Here is an 18,773-nt window from a genome sequence, read left to right as displayed (position 1 = left end):
TGATAACATTTATTTGTTATATATTTGTTTTTGACAACTTTTTCGAATCTATGTGTATAGTAATACAAACCCAGAATTTGTTTACATTGGACTTGAAAACAACCATGTTATGTTCAGTTGGGAAGCAACCCTGTTGTATTGTGTTCCACAGACGGTCAATTCCAGAAAAGAAATTTTGCTCATGGAATTTTCATTTAATTTTAAGTAGAGATAGAGTATACGGGAAATTATTGGCATTGATTGTAGCTAAATGAGTGCTTGCTGAGAATGTTTAGGGAGGGAGGGAGCAAATATTGAAGTTCAGTTGATGCGTTTGCCTTCAATTTTCCTATCTTTACTCCTTGTTGAGTCAAGTGTGATTTTTTTTTTTTTTTTTGTCAAGCACATTTTCTCTATTAGCATACCTTACGAAAAGAAATTGAGAAGACTAAGGTATGGTGTACAAGGTGAGCATGCAGAAACAAGTTAAAAATATTGAAGTTTGTATTTCATTCCATTTTATTTTTAATGGAAATCGCTCCAGACAAGGTGCAAGACGCAAGGAGCTAACAACAACAAGGAACAACAAAAGACAGAAGATGCTTATTTAATTTAGTTTTGAAAAGATCAAGATTAAAGATAGGAGGGAAACAGTCACCAGAAACAGTTCTGCAAGCTTGCAGTTCTTGGAAAGAAGTGACTAGAATAGGAAGCCGAATTACAATGAGGTATCAAAACAGCGAATTGGAGACCACAAGACCGAGTCAAACAAGCTAGAATAAAGGAAATGGATGAGACAATTCTGAAGAACTCCTGCCATATTATTATTTATAGAAAAGTAAAACTAGCAACATCACATCTGTGTGTGTGTGAGAGAGAGAGGTTACAGAGAAGAGAGTTTGGATCAATTAAATTGCAGATATATTTTTTCACATTAATTAAATGAAAAATACCAGATTATCCTGTATCCAGACTTTATAAATAACCCTGACTCCTGAGAAACAGTAGGTGGCCCTGCTAGTTATTCATGCAGCTTTGTGTCCTTGTCCAATTCAACTGTTTTTGTTTTGTTTTATTCACTCTACGTATGTGTGTGTTTGTTTTCAGGTTAAGCATGATTTTGTGGCCTTCATCAGGATGTTCCTGATATTTTTGTTTGCTGGTGGTGTAACCACACAAGCCGTCCTTTACCCAAACTACCCAATAGGTATTGAGATGTTAAAAAAAGTACTAACACGTCCACTATTTGCCTTATTTCTCACCCAAATCAGTGACCTTGACGGTAAGTATTATTTAACAAGTATTTTTGCAGTATTAATTAAGACAGTATTAAATGTTTTGTTGGTAGGAAGTTTTAGGTAATATTAAATATTTTGTTGCTACAAAATTTCAGACCATATTAAATATTTTGTTGCTAGGAAGTTTGTATTCTTTGAATTATTCAAATTATTCCTCATCTTTAATGTTATTCTCACATTTCGGTTTATGTAACGATAGGGAAAGTACTAAAAGTTAGAAGTTCTAAGTAACAGTCTTCTGATGGCTGAAGGTTCAATCCTCAGTGTGGGTGATACTAGTAATACAATTATAAATTACTTAAGACTTTTATCTTGTCATGGCTGACAGAACAAGAACCAGGGACCTATTTAAAATTGCATACAAATTCTTGAATTTCATAAGATGCACCTGAAGTTTGGAGATTATATCAACTGAATTGAGAATAAAATCCAAGATGAGAACAGTAGTTCAAAGAATACATTTATCAATCCTCATCTAAAAAATAACTTCCAAAACCTCATATGAAATTGTTTCTTTTTCATTGGTCTATCGGCTCGTGTCTATACTTATATTCCGACTATGGCCATTTATGTATTGTTCATTTAAGTTAGAATGTGTAGCCGTACAGTTGACAAATTCTTGTCTATAACAAATCATTTAGACAGCTGGAGTCTTATTGTCTAGGCGGCACAGTGTTACATAGTTATTCCGAGCTGCATGATTATTATTATGATCATAACTGATGTTGTAAAATAGAATGTTAGAAAGAATGTATCAAGACGAAAGGTATTTTTAGGATAAAAATATTTATGTTAGAAAGGAAAATTAATTTTCATAACTAAACAAACAGGAATGTTAGCTTGATAAACAAGTATATGTGACAAAGGTAGATCATCCGATTTGTGTCTTTTATCATGTGGAGTTAATGATGTAATTAGATTTTTGAGAGAGACACATAGAAATTAATCAAGAGTTGGCAGTCAGAGTTTAGAATCTATAGTCAGGAGAGAGAATGTCTTCATTTGAAGTATTAGGCATTGCAATGATGTCTCTTTATTCTTCTTTTTATTACATTCATCTTTTTAATAATGGTGATTTTAAGACACAATCATTTAACACTGCTTTTATGTTTATTATTTTTCAGTGCACAATATGCATGCATAATTCTCCATAGATATTCCCCATAGGCAGTGGTAGTATCTACCTCAAACACAACCACTCTTTTTGTTTCCAAGAAAGAGAAAGATTTTATCAGCTTACTTTCTGTATTTTACATCATATTCTAACACATAACACTAATTCTACTCTTAACTTTTAATGGAATTTTACACTTTTCTCCTTACTCTAACTAAAAAATACCATTTGTAACATTATTTTTATACATTCATATCTGATCTTCATTCACCTATTGAACTTGTATAGGACTTAAAATATCTAGAACCGACTTTGCATATTGGCTGAACATAGTGTAATCAACTATCTTGGCAAAATTTAGAAAGATGCTATTAAATAGAAGACAAAACTGGAAGTTTTGAAGGCATCGGTTGAATCTAACCTACTTTATGGATCAGACTCTTAGACACTAAATATTTCTTGATCTAATAAACTTGATGGATCATACTGGATAGAATGTCTGAGGTAGCGTCTCTGATAGATGTAGGATATCTGACATGACCTAGTCTGGGGGTTGCCTTCCTACCAAACATGAGATTGTCTGAAGGTGCCTCTGCTCAAGATGTCATATGTCTTGGAGATCAGATATCTATACACATAAATAGTTTCATCATTTTTTTCTAAATATTTCTGAAAACATCTAAAATTTGAGATGACTTCCTGCTGTTAGATGTGTGTCATTGATTCTTTATACTGAAAATTTCTCAACCCAATTTTGAGTAATAATTAATGTCATTTAAGTTGTTAAAACTTCTGAATATTGACTTTGTATTTATGTTGTATTTTTTTTTTTTTTCAGGTTTTGAAAAATGCACACCGCATTATAAAAACATATCGCTCGGATACTGTGCAACAAGTATGTTGTTTTATCTTCCATTTTTTTTAAATGAAAAATTATCTTCCATTTATTTTGTCTATTTATTTTCTTTGTCTGAAAATGTACAGTTTGAAGGACAATGGGAAACTTGTTTATCAGTGACTTATCCTTTATTTCTAATTATAACTTGATACCAATATTAAATTTGAGTTAGCCTTAATTTACCTTATATTAGTCATATTAAGACCAAAATATAAATATCTTTAAGATTTAAAAAATTAAACCTAATAAATATCTAAATAGAGTAAAGACAACTGATAATTGTAAATATAAAAATAATTGACCTTTAAATAATAATTGCATGGGAAATTATATAGTTTATGTTTTTAATCTAATAATAGTAATGAAAATAAATATTTTTATTTCTATTAGATCCACTGTTTCAAAAATAAACAACAGATTTCTTTACATGCAAATTCTTTTAGTAATTGTAATGGTGTGTCCACCCTATGGATAATAATAAACTCCTGCATTCACTATAAAGATCAGAAGAATATGTCTCTTGGCATTATTCACAAGTCATCTACATTTGGCAGTCAAATTAATGTATGACCACACTCTTTATTTGCTTCTCTGTAATATATATATATATATATAAATGAATTCAAAATGGTGTAATAGAAACATAATTAAAAGGTATTTTGCAGCTTCTCTTCCCATTTTCGGATTTTAATCATGTCAAATCGCACTATATTTCCTTTTGACAGATTGATTGTTGCTATTTCTTCTGATGAGTTAAGGGCATAATAGATTCACTGATTGATATGATTGATTTTGTGCTATGAAACAGATACTGTCAAGAATTGTAAATGTCAACTGAATTAAAGGAATAAATTATAAGATGGTCAACATCAGGAATTTTGGAATATAGTTTTTGTCATTTATTCACTATATTGCTCTGTAATTACATTGAGCTTTTTAAATAAGGATTGGTATATATTACAAAATATATTTCTACAGAAATAATATATATATATATCTATATATATATAAAAATGTAAAGTTGGTTCGTTCTAAACAAATAAAACCATATTTCTACGTTACCAATTTATTTAAAATTTTCAGACAACCCATTTTTAGAGTCGAGGTATGTTTTTATGTTATTAAAATAAATTTACCTCGCGAATTATTAAAATTAAAATATTAAATAAAATAAATATATTTTTTTAACCGTTACAGCGAATCTGTTCTGTTGATAAAACTGAACTTCCAGTTCGATTCATTTCACAGCCACGAATTTCTGTTAACTCGATAAGTAAAAAAAAAAAAACTTACTCATGAAGAGAGTGATCCGTGCTGAAATAATAATGTTATTATTTAAAAAGCCATTCTTAACATGGGGAAGGGAGGGTGTTTTGTACCTATTCTGTACTTTAACCTTGCAATTGAATAAAAACATATCATAAACTTTAATTAAACGTGGAAAATGATTTTAAAAAAATAGCGCAGATCACTCTTTGCATTAGCACAAAACAAAAAAAAAAAAAACTCCCATATTTTAAAAATTTAAATTCATTCATGTACTTACCAATTTTTTGATTTTATTTATGTTAAGGCTTTTCACTCATGAAACATTACGTTTTAATTGTTTCGTTTCTTTTCACGGCATTGTTTACATAAAAAAGTTTGTTTTAACTTTTTCTAAACTATTTCATTTTTACGATATGCCTCAACGTATTTATTATAAAAACCCTAACCCCCCCCCATGTTAAAAAAAAAATGCCCTTCCATAAACCTCGAAAGCCGTTCTTAATATGGGGAGGTTGTTCATTCTGAAAACCGTTTCACCATGGGGAAGTTAGGGTGTTTATAATATGCTGGGGCGAGTCGTAAAATTAACGAAGTGGCTATCTATTATTTATTGCAAAAATTGCTTGAAATTTATTTATTTGACAAAAAAAATTACATTTTAGTACTTCTTGGGCGTTGAGTTCCATGGCGACCAGTAGAAAAAATAATAATCGCTTCCTTAGTCTCCCACCCCACCCCACACGTAACATATTTTATTTACTGACATTGCCGTAACTAAACGATTATTTGTCACATTTACAAACATTTATTTATTTTGAAAAAAGTTTTACTTTTTATGAATATTAAAAGAAAAATGGGTACTCATGCAGAGAGTGATCCATGCTGAAATAATAATGTTATTATTTAAAAAGCCATTCTTAACATGGGGAGGAGAGGGTGTTTTGTACCTATTCTGTACTTTAACCTTGCAATTGAATAAAAAAAAAAAAACACGATTTAAAAAATAGCGCGGATCACTCTCTGCATTAGCACCGAAAAATGTTACTAAACATTTATTAATAATTTCTCACTTTTTACAAACATTTCATTTTACATTTCTTTTTATATGACGACTTTTATTGACTTTTTTTTTTAAATATCCCCCCCCCAAATGGTGTTTATTCCGAAATCCGTTGTTAACATGGAGAGGTTGAGGGTGTTTATTCTGAAAGCCGTTCTTAACATTTGTGGAGGTGGACCTAATGTAAAAAAATAAATAAATTAAAAAAAAAAAACTAAATCATTTACTGATAACTTCTCACTTTTACAAATATTTTTTAATTTACATGTGCGGATGAACAAATTGTTGAATAGTGCGAAAACAAAACGTTTTTGTAATAAACTTCGGGATAATTTTTTGGGTAAATATTTACATTTAGGTCCACCTCCACAATTTTCTTTTTTAAATGACGACTTTTATTGATAAATAAATTTACTTCTCCGCAACTTTTATTGATAAATAAATCTACTTCTCTGCCACAGGCACTGAACCCCTCCTTTTTTGGATAACCTTTACGGAGATGGTCCCAACGTCTGCCACGTTCTGAGCTCGGGGAGAGGCCATCTGACGTAGGCGGTGTCGAGGCAGAAAATTACCCTTCAATAAAGTGCCCAGTTGTTAACTTAAGGAGAAAAAAACCCGTTCTAATAATTAGAATTTTTATTTTTTTTATTTTAAACAGTTCAAATAATTAGAATTTAAAAAAATAAACAGTTCAAATTTTTGATAATTCAACAGTTCAAATAATTGGAATTTTACAAAATAAACAGTTCAAATAATTAGAATTTAAAAACAAAAAAACAGTCCACATGATTAGAATAGTTCCACGTGGTTAGTTAACCCTGTAAAATTCTGTGATTTGTTTCACAATATTTGTAAAAGCATCTGTTTGTGACATATCGCATATTTTAGGGTTAGGGTAATTTTCTGCCTCGACACCGCCTACGTCAAACGGCCTCTCCCTAAACTCAGAACGAGGCGGACGTCGGGACCATTTCCGTATAGGATAACCCCCCCCCTTTTTTTTTTAATAGTATTTTCGGGTGAGTATCCTGACAACAAATATCAGTTAAATTTGGCAAATAGCCCCCCCCCTCCAAAAGTGGTGTTTATTCCGGAAGCTGTTCTTAAGATGAGGAGGTTGGGGGGGGGGTGATTATAAGGTGGACCTAATCTAAAAAAAAAAAAACAAAAAAAAAAACAAGTTTTTTATGTGCACATAAGCAACTATTTTTTTATTAACTTTTTTTTTTACTTTTTTATTTAAAAATTAGTAAATTTCAATGAAAGAATAATAAATTATTTATCATTAATGTGTTTTTGGTTTTGTGTTGAATGAAACTTTTTTTTTTTTTCATTACAACAATAATGAACCAATTTAAATCTTCCGGCATGCGTTTAAGGGTTACGAAATTATCAATAAATCGTAAGCCAACGTCAGTAAATAAAAAAAAATGTTACGTGCGCATGCATTAGCCTTGACTGGGGGGGGGGGGCTCAGGGAGTGACCATTAAATAATTATGCTGGTCGCCATGGAACTCAACGCCCAATGAATATCTAAAGTGGCACTTATGCACTTATGTTATCGTGCTATTTTTTAAAATAGTATTTTCCTGTTAAATTCAAATTTTACAATGTTTTTTTTTATTAATTTGTTAAGTGAAAGTACAGATAACCCGGTCGGTTTCTAATGCAAAGAAAATCTAGCCCCCCCCCCAAAAAAAAAGGGGTACTCTGGATAATACCAAAACATCAAAATTGCCTCAGTCTCGAAAGATTTCTTCTCTACTGAACGAGGAAAAAAATGGTGAAGTGTAGTTCACCTTCTGTTTCTCTCCCCCTCTCTCTTCCTCTCTTAATATCTCTCTTTATCCATCTCTCCCTTTCCCTCTCTCAATCTATCTTTCTCTCTATATCACCCTCTCCATCTCTCTTTGAGCCCCTTTCTCTCTCTAACTCCCTCTATCTCTCTCCTTTCCTCTGTCTCATCCCTCTCTGTTTCTAACTCTCCCCCTCTCTCTGTTTATCTATCAATCCCTTTATCTCCTTCTCTTTCTCTGTTTTCCTCTCACTGTCTCTTTTCTATCTATATATCTTCCTCTCTATCTGTCCATCTCTAATCCCTCATCCTATTTTAGTCTCCTAAATTAATTACAGTGAATAAGGCATTGTCAAAACATGGATAAATCCTATTTTAGTCACCTAATTTACTGACTGTGAGAATAGAAGTTATTTGGAAATTACTGCTACCTTGAACAGCACCAGAAGTAACTGGTAAAACCTTTCTAATTAAATTGATTTTGGCAGCATTTTTGGTAACAAAATGACATAGCCTTAGCCCTTGCTGCATGAGGAATACCTGCGACCTTGCTGCCAAGTAGAAGAATTATTTATTCTACTTTAAAACATCTCATGTTCGACATCTCCAAAACATCCAATATGGGGAAAAATATTGCAGAAATGCAAACTTATTGTTTAGGATGAATGCACAATGGTAGGCAAAAAATCACTTGAGGCTCTTGGTCGATCCTTGCAAGATTTGCATGGCAATGTCAGACCATTTGGGAATGCAGTAATATTGCTTGCAGGAGATTTCAGACAAATGTTACCTGTTATTCTTCAATCAACACCAGCAGATGAAATAAATGCTTGCCTCAAATACTCTACTTTTTTGTTCCATGTGAAGACATTAAACTTAACTCAAAATATGCATGTACAGTTGCAGACTGTTCAATCCGCACAAAAACTTTTGCATCACGTGTGGGAAATTGGGTACGAAAAAGTGCCAGCTGATCAGAGTTAAGGGCAAAATTCTTTGACTTTTAACTTCTGTAATTTCTGTTTATTTCATGAAAAGAATAGTTAGTTTAAAAGGTTTTTGCAGATATTCAAATTATAAGAATTCCATTTGACTGAGTGAATGAGCTATTCTTGCAGGTCAATACAAAGATGCCCATGAACTTAACGCTATTATTCAATGTAAAATTCCAAGTGAGGTAGTCAAATACAAATCCATCGACACTGTTGTGAAAGCAGATAATGGTGGTTAATTATCCAACAGTTATATTTGCCAGGGATGCCACCGCATGTATTGCAACTGAAATTTGGTGTACTAATTATCATGTTGTGAAATATAAACCAATCCAAGCTTTGCAATGGCACATAGCTTGCAGTAAAAAAAAAAATTAACAAACAATATCATAGAAACAACAATCTTAACAGGACCTTTCACAGATGAATATATCTTCATTCCATGCATTCCTATGATTCCACCGGATACATCATTACACTTTAGCAAATTACACTTTCCAATTTTATTGTCATTTGCAATAACCATCAACAAAGCACAGGGAACAATCTTTACAATTGTGGGCCTTACAGTTACACGCTGACTGTTTTTTCAGATGGACAATTTATGTTACATATTCAAGAGTCACCACACCGGAAAATCTCTATATCAGCTAAGAAAATGGAACAACAAAAACTGTACCCATGCAAAATGGAAATTTAAACCTATAAGAAACATGCTTTTTCTCATTTTGGAACTTTTCCATTGCGCCAATTTGAGCCACAGCAACGCGTGGCAGAGTACAGCTAGTATATATATATATCTCATTTATATTTAGTCTTTCTTCTTACAGAATCACAACAGTAACGATAAATAGATTAACTTAATTTCTCCTTTGTAAATACATTTGATTCATAGGAATAGACAATTCTCATAGAATAATCACTTCTTAAAAAGGCAAAATCTTATGGACCAGGATCTGAATATTATGATTTGTATAACAAAATCCTTATCTAGTATCTCTACTATTATATAAAAGTCACTTTTTGTGTGTGTGTGTGTGTGTGTGTGTGTGTGTGTATTCTTTCCTAATACATTCCGAAACAGCTGAGCCTATTTTTTTCAAATTTCACACAAATGGTAATTTATATATCTGGCAGTGTTCTTGGATATGTTTTGTGCAGAAATTCATCTGATAAGTATCGAAAATCGAAAAAAAAATCCGATCTTAAAAATAGTCTTTCTTCTATTATAGATAAAAAAAGAATTTTTACAGGGGAATGTTTTACATTACACCGGTCAAAGAAAATACGATGTAACATAAAATATTCACCTGTAAAAATGTTTTTTCATCTATAATGAAGAGCAAGCTGCTGGAATCTATGTTAAATAGAGAAGTAATCAACCACATCAGGAAAAATAACTTTCTTAGTGACACGCAATATGGTTTCCGTTCTGCTAGATCTACAGCAGATGTGCTTACAGTTATATCTCATAGGATTAGCGAATCTCTCAACAGAGGTTTCCTTTCTAGGGCAATTGCTCTTGACCTATCAAAGGCCTTTGATAGGGTATGGCATGAGGTTTACTTCACAAGATCTCCAGTTATGGTATAGCTGGAAATGTCTTAATTATTAAATCATTTCTCTGATAGGTTCATAAGAGTAGTGGTTGATGGGCAGAAATCAGAAGCTCTCAGTATTAATGCTCGAGTCCCTCAGGGGTCCATCCTGAGCCCAACTCTCTTCCTGATCTACATTAATGATCTTCTAAATCACATCCTTACATCATTCGTAGACATTTATGCTGATGACACTACTATCTATGATAGCATATCTAAGACCGTAAATGACAAAGTTCTCTCTGATTCTCTCTCCTCTGATTTTGAACATGTGGTACAATGGGTAAAGGAGTGGCTGGTTACTTTTAATGTATCTAAAACCAAGCTTCTCTCTTTACATCATCAACGCTCTGATCCCCATCTGGCATCAATTGAAATGAATAGCTCTCGTCTTGGGGAGGCCTCATGTTTTGACAAGCTTCTGGGCTTGACCTTTACTCCTGATCTTAAGTGGAACACATACATTAAATCCGTTGCCAAGGCTGATGGGAAAATGGTGGGATCCTTCTATCAATCCAGTAGATATCTCACTGCTAATACAATTCTCTATCTATATAATTTTTTTTTTGTTTTATCGGTATTTCCATGGCAGGTGCTCTCCCTGATCTACATCAATGACCTCCCTAAACACATACTTAAATCATTCGTTGACATCTATGCTGATGACATGACCATCTCCGGCAACACATCAAAGGCTGTAAATGACAAAGTTCTCTCTGATTCTCGCTCCTCTGATCTCGAGCGCGTGGGTCAGTGGGGGAAGATGTGGGTGGTTACCTTTAATGCATCCAAAACTAAACTCCTATCTTTACATCATCAACACTCTGATCCCCATCTGGCATCAATTGTGATGGATGGCTCTCGTCTGGGTGAGGCCCCGTATTTTGACAAGCTTCTGGGTTTGACCTTTACTCCTGATCTGAAATAGAACACGTACATCAAGTCTGTTGCCAAGGTCGCTGGAAAGATGGTGGGATCCTTCTACCACTCCAGAAGATATCTCACTACTGATGCAATTCTCTATCTATATAAAAGCCAAGTACGTCCAAGGATGGAATACTGTTGCCATATCTGGGCAGGAGCTGCTAAAAACAGCCTATCCTGCCTTGACAGAGTACAAAATAGACTTTGTGGCTTAGTGGGGGATGCCCTTTTCTCTACCCTGCAACCTCTCTCCCACAGAAGAGATGTTGCGAGCCTATCCTTGTTTTATCAGTATTTCCATGGCAGGTGCTCGTCTGAACTCCAATCTCTGGTCCCCCCTCGCCAATCTTTCACGAAAAACACCTGTTTAGCTGAATCCACTGTGAAAAATTTTGCCACTCTATATCTGTGCCTAAATCAAAATGCGGATTCCATGAACAAAGCTTCTTTCTTAGAACTGCACGCCTGTGGAACTCTGTTCCGTCTGCCTGCTTCCCACCGGACTACAACTTGGATGTCTTCAAGTCCAATGTTAACAAATTCCTAATGAACCGCCCCCCCCTTAAGTAAACACTTCATTAAATCTCCACACTAACGTAATGTACTTGCAATAACCCTTATCCCTGAGTGGCTTCCGGGCCTTAATAAGTGATGATCACTGTGTAAAAAAAAAAAAAAAAGAGCCAGGCACGTCCAAGGATGGAGTGCTGTTGCCACATCTGGGCAGGAGCTGCTAGAAAGACTTGTCCTGCCTTGATAGAGTTCAAAATAGACTTTGTAGCCTCCTAGGGGATGTCCTTTTCTCTTCCCTGCAACCTCTTTCCCACAGAAGAGATGTTGCGAGTTTGTCTCTGCTTTATTGTTATTTTCATGGCAAGTGCTCAGCTGAGCTCCAATCTATGGTCCCCCTTCGTCAAACTTTCACAAGAAACACCCGTCTAGCAGAAATCACTATCAATAATTTCCCCCACTCTTTATCTGTGCCTAAACCTAAACATAGATTCCATAAGCAAAGCTTCTTTATTAGAACTGCATGCCTATGGAATTGTCTTCCGTTTTCCTGCTTTCCAGCTGATTACAATATCTTCAAGTCTAACGTAAACAAGTTTTTGATGAGCCGTTCCATATGAGTTAACAAATTTACCAAATTTCCATTACTAACGATTACTATATTGTCCAATTTCTACTGTACACTCTTTAACCCTTATCCTCGAGTGGCCTCAAGGCCGTGGTAAGTGGTGATACCTATGTAAAAAAAAAAAAAATAAATACTATTTTTAAGATCGTCAAATCTAAATATAAGCTGACATGATATCGTAAACAAACACAGACAGAACTTGATTAACAACATTATCATTATTATTTTTTTGGTATGAATTAATCCACAGGGCAAGTTATTCCTCGTAAATATATAATAGTTAATAGAGGAGTGATTCTGTAATAATGTATACGAAATCTGCATAACTTAAAATATCATGTTTAAGTGTATTGTATGACCAGGCAAAATCGAAACGAATCTATTGCTGTTTTTTTGTTATTTTTATGAGGGAGAACCCACTTAATGCCCAAAAATCACTCAAGAATAGGGGTTAATGGGTGTATAATTGTCACCAAGACAACAGAGTAGCAATCATTAATTCCTCGTAAATATATAATAGTTGATAGAGGAGTGATTCTAATGTATACGCAATCTGCATAAATTAAAATATCATGTTTAAGTGTATTGTATGACCAGGCAAAATCGAAATGAATCTATTGTTTTTTTGTTTGTTTTTTTGCTGTTGTTTTTTTTGTTTTTGTTTTTTATTTTTACGAGGGAAATCCACTTAATAACCAAAAATCACTCAAGGATAGGGGTTAATGGGTCACCAAGACAACAGAGTTCTAATCATTAGTGGTAGAAATTGTGTAAAATTTGATTATTTAAAGGGCTGGTTCATTAATAACCTGTTTATATTGGACTTGAAGATGACCATATTGTAGTTAGCTGGTAAGCAGCCCAACGGAACAGTTCCACAGGTGAGCAGTTCTAGGAAAGAAGCTTTTTTCATGGAATTTTTGTTTAGATTTAGGCACAGATAGAGAGTGGGGAAATTGTTGATAGTGGTTGTAACTAGACGAGTGTTTATTTTTGTGAAAGTATAGATTGAAACTCAGACGAGCACTTGCCATGAAAATTTACTTAATGTAAAATCTGAAATTATGTCGTCCTGCTTGAAAGAAAATTTAAACATGAGCAATTGCAAGTAAATTTGGGCAAATTCAAAGTTAATAAAAACTACCCAAATTATAAATTAGCATAAATAACTTTGCAGCATGCATAATATACACCTATAAATACAATACAAACATAATTTATCTACTAATAGAAATAAGTGATTTCCTTCATGTATGGGCAATCCAAAAAGCAAACGAAAATTACCCACACATACAAGAAATATTAGAAAGATATCTAAAAGACCATGACAAAACAGTAGTCTTTGCATAGATTCCCAGCCATGCAGGCATTAATGAAAATCAAACAGCCGACACATTTGCGAAAGAAGCTAATACAATAAAAATAACAAATTATAATTACATTTCTAACATTACTTACATAATTTTTTTTTTTCAATAGATAAAGGTAAAAATATTCTTTAAAATATCTTTTCTGATATTTAGTTTTAGTTTTAGAATTGTTTTTATTAACTTTCTAGCAGGGAAACCCAACATTGCCCAGAATTGAATGATCAACAAATGTTTCACACTCTCATATTTTTATTTCCATAGAAATCTGAAATCGACTATTTTTCAATCAAATCAATTGATTGCTTGCAATAGTTAGGGATCTATCATGGTGCACTGGAAGGAAGTTTCACATGCCTCCCCACAGTGACTTAGTCCAAAATACATTGTAGTGTATATTGCACTGTAGAGAGGCTACTGTTGATTTTAGAAAATTATTTTTGTATATAATGGCTTGAATGAAAGTTTAAAATGAAAAGATCAAGCATCATGGTTAAACTGTGCTCTAAACAGACATTTCGAACACGCCCCTGCAATATCAAAGAACCTACTGTTTATTTTATATGTCTGGTCTTTCTGCTTGTGTAATCATAAAATTTCTCGAATGCATTTCTGTTAGGCTTTATAAAGTGTTAACTTTGGTCAAAATTGGACTGTTCTTCTTTCATCAGATTATTTCGATTATCAATTATCATCGAAGACATTCTGATACAAAATCTATCTAAGAACATTGCCAGGCACATCAAGTACCTTCATGTGAAATTTCATAAAAATCAGTCCAGCCGTTTCAGAGTCCATAGGGAACTCTCTCTCTCTCACACACACACACAGTTTCTTCTATATAATAGCAGATAGATCAGTTGAAATACAAGAAAATTATTCTATTAATGATAAATTGATACTTATCTCCCTTTGACTGAAATTTAAACTTGCAAGAACTTTGAAAGAATAAAAATATAATTTTCTTTGTATTATTTGAATTCGTCGGACTACTGTTTTCATCTTGAGTGCGATTTTCACAATGTTTCGGTCGATGTAACCTCCGACCTTCTTAAGGTGTATTTTGTCAAACTTGGGAATGTTCCTGTCGAACTCAGGAATGTGGATGGAATTTTGAGCGGAACCCTTTATTTACTTTAGAGGTAGCATGTTCTTGTTTCGTCAGCCATGACTGGATAGCGATCCTAAGTAATTCGCAATTGTATTTTTTTTTTCGGTTTCCCACATTGAAGATTGAACCTTCAAGAGAATATCATTTTTTGCAATTGATTTTTCTAAGTACTCTAATTACTGCGCCACGGATCCTTACGGACAATTCTGGTACGAATTTTAGGAGCCTTAAACCTACTTTTATTTCTATTTGTAAATATCACTATTTATTACTAATTATTACTATATATTAACGTATATCTATCTATATATAATAATGTTTATACTTATTACTTGTATATATTATCTACTGTTTATAATTAATGGTTTCCATATCGTATTAAATTCTATGCTAGGCCTACTTAGTAATTGGTTATTTCCTAGCATATATGCTGCTTCTTTGAATCGTCTTACTCTCCCCTGTTCTTCTCTGTCTATGATTTTTACTTTATTCCATAATAGCAGATGGTTTCCTTTTTCCTTCCAGGTATGGTCAGCTATACCTGATTTTTCTATCTGTTCACGTACTACAGCTTTTCAATGTTCTTCTAACTGTACTTTTAGTGGATGACACGTCTTACCTTTGTATAGTTTTCCACATTTACGTGGGATTTCATATACACAGTTTTTAGTCATGATTTTTTTCTGTTTCCGGAGAGTTAAATCACTCCTGAATACTGTCCTGATGTCATATGGATTACATATTCGTTGAAGTTTTTCAGACAAGCCCTTCATATATGGTATACAAACTGTGGTGAGTTTCTTAGTGGTGTCTTTTTGTCTGGTCCAGATTTCTTGGAGCTGATGTCATGCTCTCTGGATGTTTTGGTGAAGGGTTTCTCTTAAACTGTCCATCTCCTCTTGATATGCATTGCTGTTACTACATATTGCTTTTGCTCAGTGTTGTTGGCTTTCGGTATACAGATGACATAAACCCCTGATCAGTCTGGGTTATCAGCACATCTAGGAACAATAATTTGTTGTGATGTCCTTTTTCCATCATGAACTGTATAGTTGGATGGATCAAGTTTACATGGTGTTGTAATGCTTGAACATCTTCCTGATGGAGGCAGAATATGACTGTGTCATCTACATATCACAACCTCATTGTTGGTTAAATGGTGTTGATCCTAATGTCATTTCCTCACGGTATTCCATGTATGCATTGGCCAGTACCTTCTTCCTGTTGATATATATCATATCCCATCACAAAGTATGTAGTTTCTACACAGAAGGTCAACATCTCCATTATATTGTCAATTATGATGCAAGTGCGTTCCTTCCATGAGGCATCAGAAGTCAGCTTGTTTCGCACCACTGTCAGTCTCATCAGCGGGTACTTTTGTGAACAGACTCGCTATGTCTAGACTCAACATTTGGTTGGAATGAATATGAGCATTGTTTATTATTTCCATGAAGTGAGCTGAATTCTTGACGTATGATGGAGATTTGCCGATAATTGAGGTGATTATATCTACCAGAAATCGGCTCAGTGGATGGCATGCTGAACCTTGGGCACTAACAATGATCCTTAATGGAATATCGTCCTTGTGAATCTTAGAGAGGCTGTATAGATGTGGTAACATGCTGTACTAGCTGTCTGTATTTAGCAGGTGGTATTAGGTCCTTATTCTTACTGAGGATCTGTGACAGCTTCCTTTCTGTTTTCAGGGTCAGTTTCTTTTTCCCTTTACACTAGCCACCAGATTCTATTAAATTTGCCAATTTCTTGGAATATTCTGCTCTATCCATTAATTGCCTTTGCATTGCCTTTGTCTGCTGGTAGTATTATGATATCAGTATCACTGCACAGGGACTTGATAGCCAGTACTTCTTCCTTTGAGAGGTTCGGTTTTGGAGGCTTTGAATTCTTGAGTGCTTGTCTCACTTTCCACCTAAGTTCATCTCCTTGTGCTTTGGGTTTATTCAAGGCTGCCTCCTCTATTGCAGCTATCATATCTAAGTATGGAATTCACTTGGTAGTTGTGAAGTTGAGACTTTTGTTTAGTATTGATTCCTCAGAGAGGGTTAGCTGACGTTTACTTTGGTTGACAATGGCTTTTATTGGTGAATGATACAGACCAAAATTTCAAATGACCTTATCCCATTCCTGGAGAGTATCTCGGACTGATGACAAAACCCACATCCAAGAATACCTGGACATATCCTACAAGAAAGAATTTAAGGAGGTTAAATCTCGCCAAATAAAGAAAATTGGAAAATCTAAAAACTAAGGAGGTAAGCCATTGTAACCAAAGTAAACGTCAGCTAACTTCTGTCTTTGTAGCTTCTCAACTTTTTGAGTTTAAAATAAAACAAATAAATAGGAAACTTTACCTTTGAAACGATCCTCATATTAACTGCATTGGTTTTCCAATAATGATGGATTCTGAAGATTTGGATGATAAAAGAAACTTTAAAAGAATATTTTTTAAACAAAAACTGTGACAATTTAATTTTTGTCAAAGTGGATGTCTTTTTCTGAAAAAATTCATTTATTTGTTAATTTGTTGAAGAAAAAGTTAATTTGTTAAAAGAAGAAAACAAATTAATATCTTATGTTTTAAAATATGAGTTACTGGAATTAATTGACCTTTAAGCACTTGCAAACGGACTTTGCTATGAATTTCTTTTGAAATTAGGTAAAAAGGTATTTTAACAAAAAATATTAAAATGGTTTAGTAGAAATAAAGTATAATTAATTTTTGTTTTTTGTTTTTTTATTTCAGAGGATTCGATTTCATCACCATTTGTAGCAGGTATGTTATTTTACTCTCATCTCTTTATATTCATATATATATATGTACTCATAGATTATGTTTTTTTTTTTATTCATATAAACATAATTGGCTACATATGTGCATACATGTTTCAGTTGTAATTATTTTTTTTTCTTTTGGTTTGGAGAGGAATTTCTGCAATCAAAATATTATATAAGGAGAGGAGATAATGCCACACACACACATGCATTATTTATATATAATGCACTTAGGCAATTTCACCTTTCCAAAGATGCAATGCCAAAAGAGTAATTTTAAAATTTCATCTAATGTCACTGTTGTATCAAACATTAAACTCTAAATATACTTTCTAAGATCAAAATGTAGTATCTGTTCTGTACAAAAATGGTGTAATAATAATGTGGGGACCGAGTTCATGTTGAATGTCCATAGAATGGAAATATGTCACCAACTCCAAGAAGGGTTTTTGAAATATATTCTGAAATTACATTAACCAGAGTAATTTAATAAGTATGTTTCAGTTTGAACAGAAGTGGTTCAATAATATGCATTGAATGAAAATATTTTTAAGCATGGCAGCAATATAAAGCAATATATAGCACAACTATTTATCTGTGTGTGTGTGTATATATATATATATATATATATATAAAGCTCAAATGACCTTGTAATGATGTATGTGACCCACTTTCCACTTTGACATCCGGTTGCGCATGCGCGCATAAACATTAACCCATAACAACGTAAACAAATAAACACAAATCGCTTCTGTTGCAGATTTTGACCTGCACACTGAAATATTAACGTTATTATTTCGAAATTATTATTTAACATGGGAAGAGTGGGGTTTAAAATAACTTAAACAGAAATGAACGATGTAAAAAAAAAAAAAAAAAAAAAAAGAAGCCAGATATATCAAAATTTGAATTTAATTATAATAAGTATTATGGTATCTGTTCAGTGCACATTTACCTATAAGTATGGCCAACCACTTATAATTCAGTAACTGTAAATTATTTTTTTTCTAAAATAATCAATTATAATAAACAGAACGACTCATAGAAATCTGTCTATATTCTTTTTTCATTTTAATATATTTTCATAGAAATGTTTCTGTTATGTCAAAAAAAACAACCCAATTTTCTTTACGTCACAAGTGTCACGCTCATACATGAATTCCATAGCTAATATAACATACTGACCCAACGGGTCATGGGTAGTCTAGTGTATATATATATATATATATATATATATATATAAATTTATTTTGGGGAAAAACAAACACATATTGTTATTTGACATTCTAATTTATCTTCTATATATATAAAAGCCAAACGTCTGTGTGTATGTATGTATGTTTGTTTGTAACGCTAAAACTTTTGAAAGACGGAACCAAACTTGACAAATTTGGTATCATATCGAAGCCCCATCACCTGGATGACAAATA

At 33.2% G+C, this 18,773-nt stretch overlaps 1 protein-coding gene across 1 annotated transcript in view; it reads left to right on the top strand.

Moving 5' to 3' along the window:
• Positions 1-18,773, top strand: part of LOC145254538 (transient receptor potential cation channel subfamily M member-like 2) — a 401,110-nt gene that overhangs the window by 341,311 nt on the left and 41,026 nt on the right. The window contains exons 19-21 of the mRNA XM_080113067.1: positions 1,087-1,261; positions 3,230-3,286; positions 17,315-17,344. Coding sequence (XP_079969193.1) covers positions 1,087-1,261; positions 3,230-3,286; positions 17,315-17,344 — 262 coding nt within the window. The remainder of the gene's footprint in view (positions 1-1,086; positions 1,262-3,229; positions 3,287-17,314; positions 17,345-18,773) is intronic.

The sequence above is a fragment of the Euprymna scolopes genome, chromosome 3, assembly GCF_053919585.1.
Source record: "Euprymna scolopes isolate OS-2025 chromosome 3, ASM5391958v1, whole genome shotgun sequence".
NCBI lineage: Eukaryota > Metazoa > Mollusca > Cephalopoda > Sepiida > Sepiolidae > Euprymna > Euprymna scolopes.
This window is presented reverse-complemented; position numbering and strand designations above follow the sequence as displayed.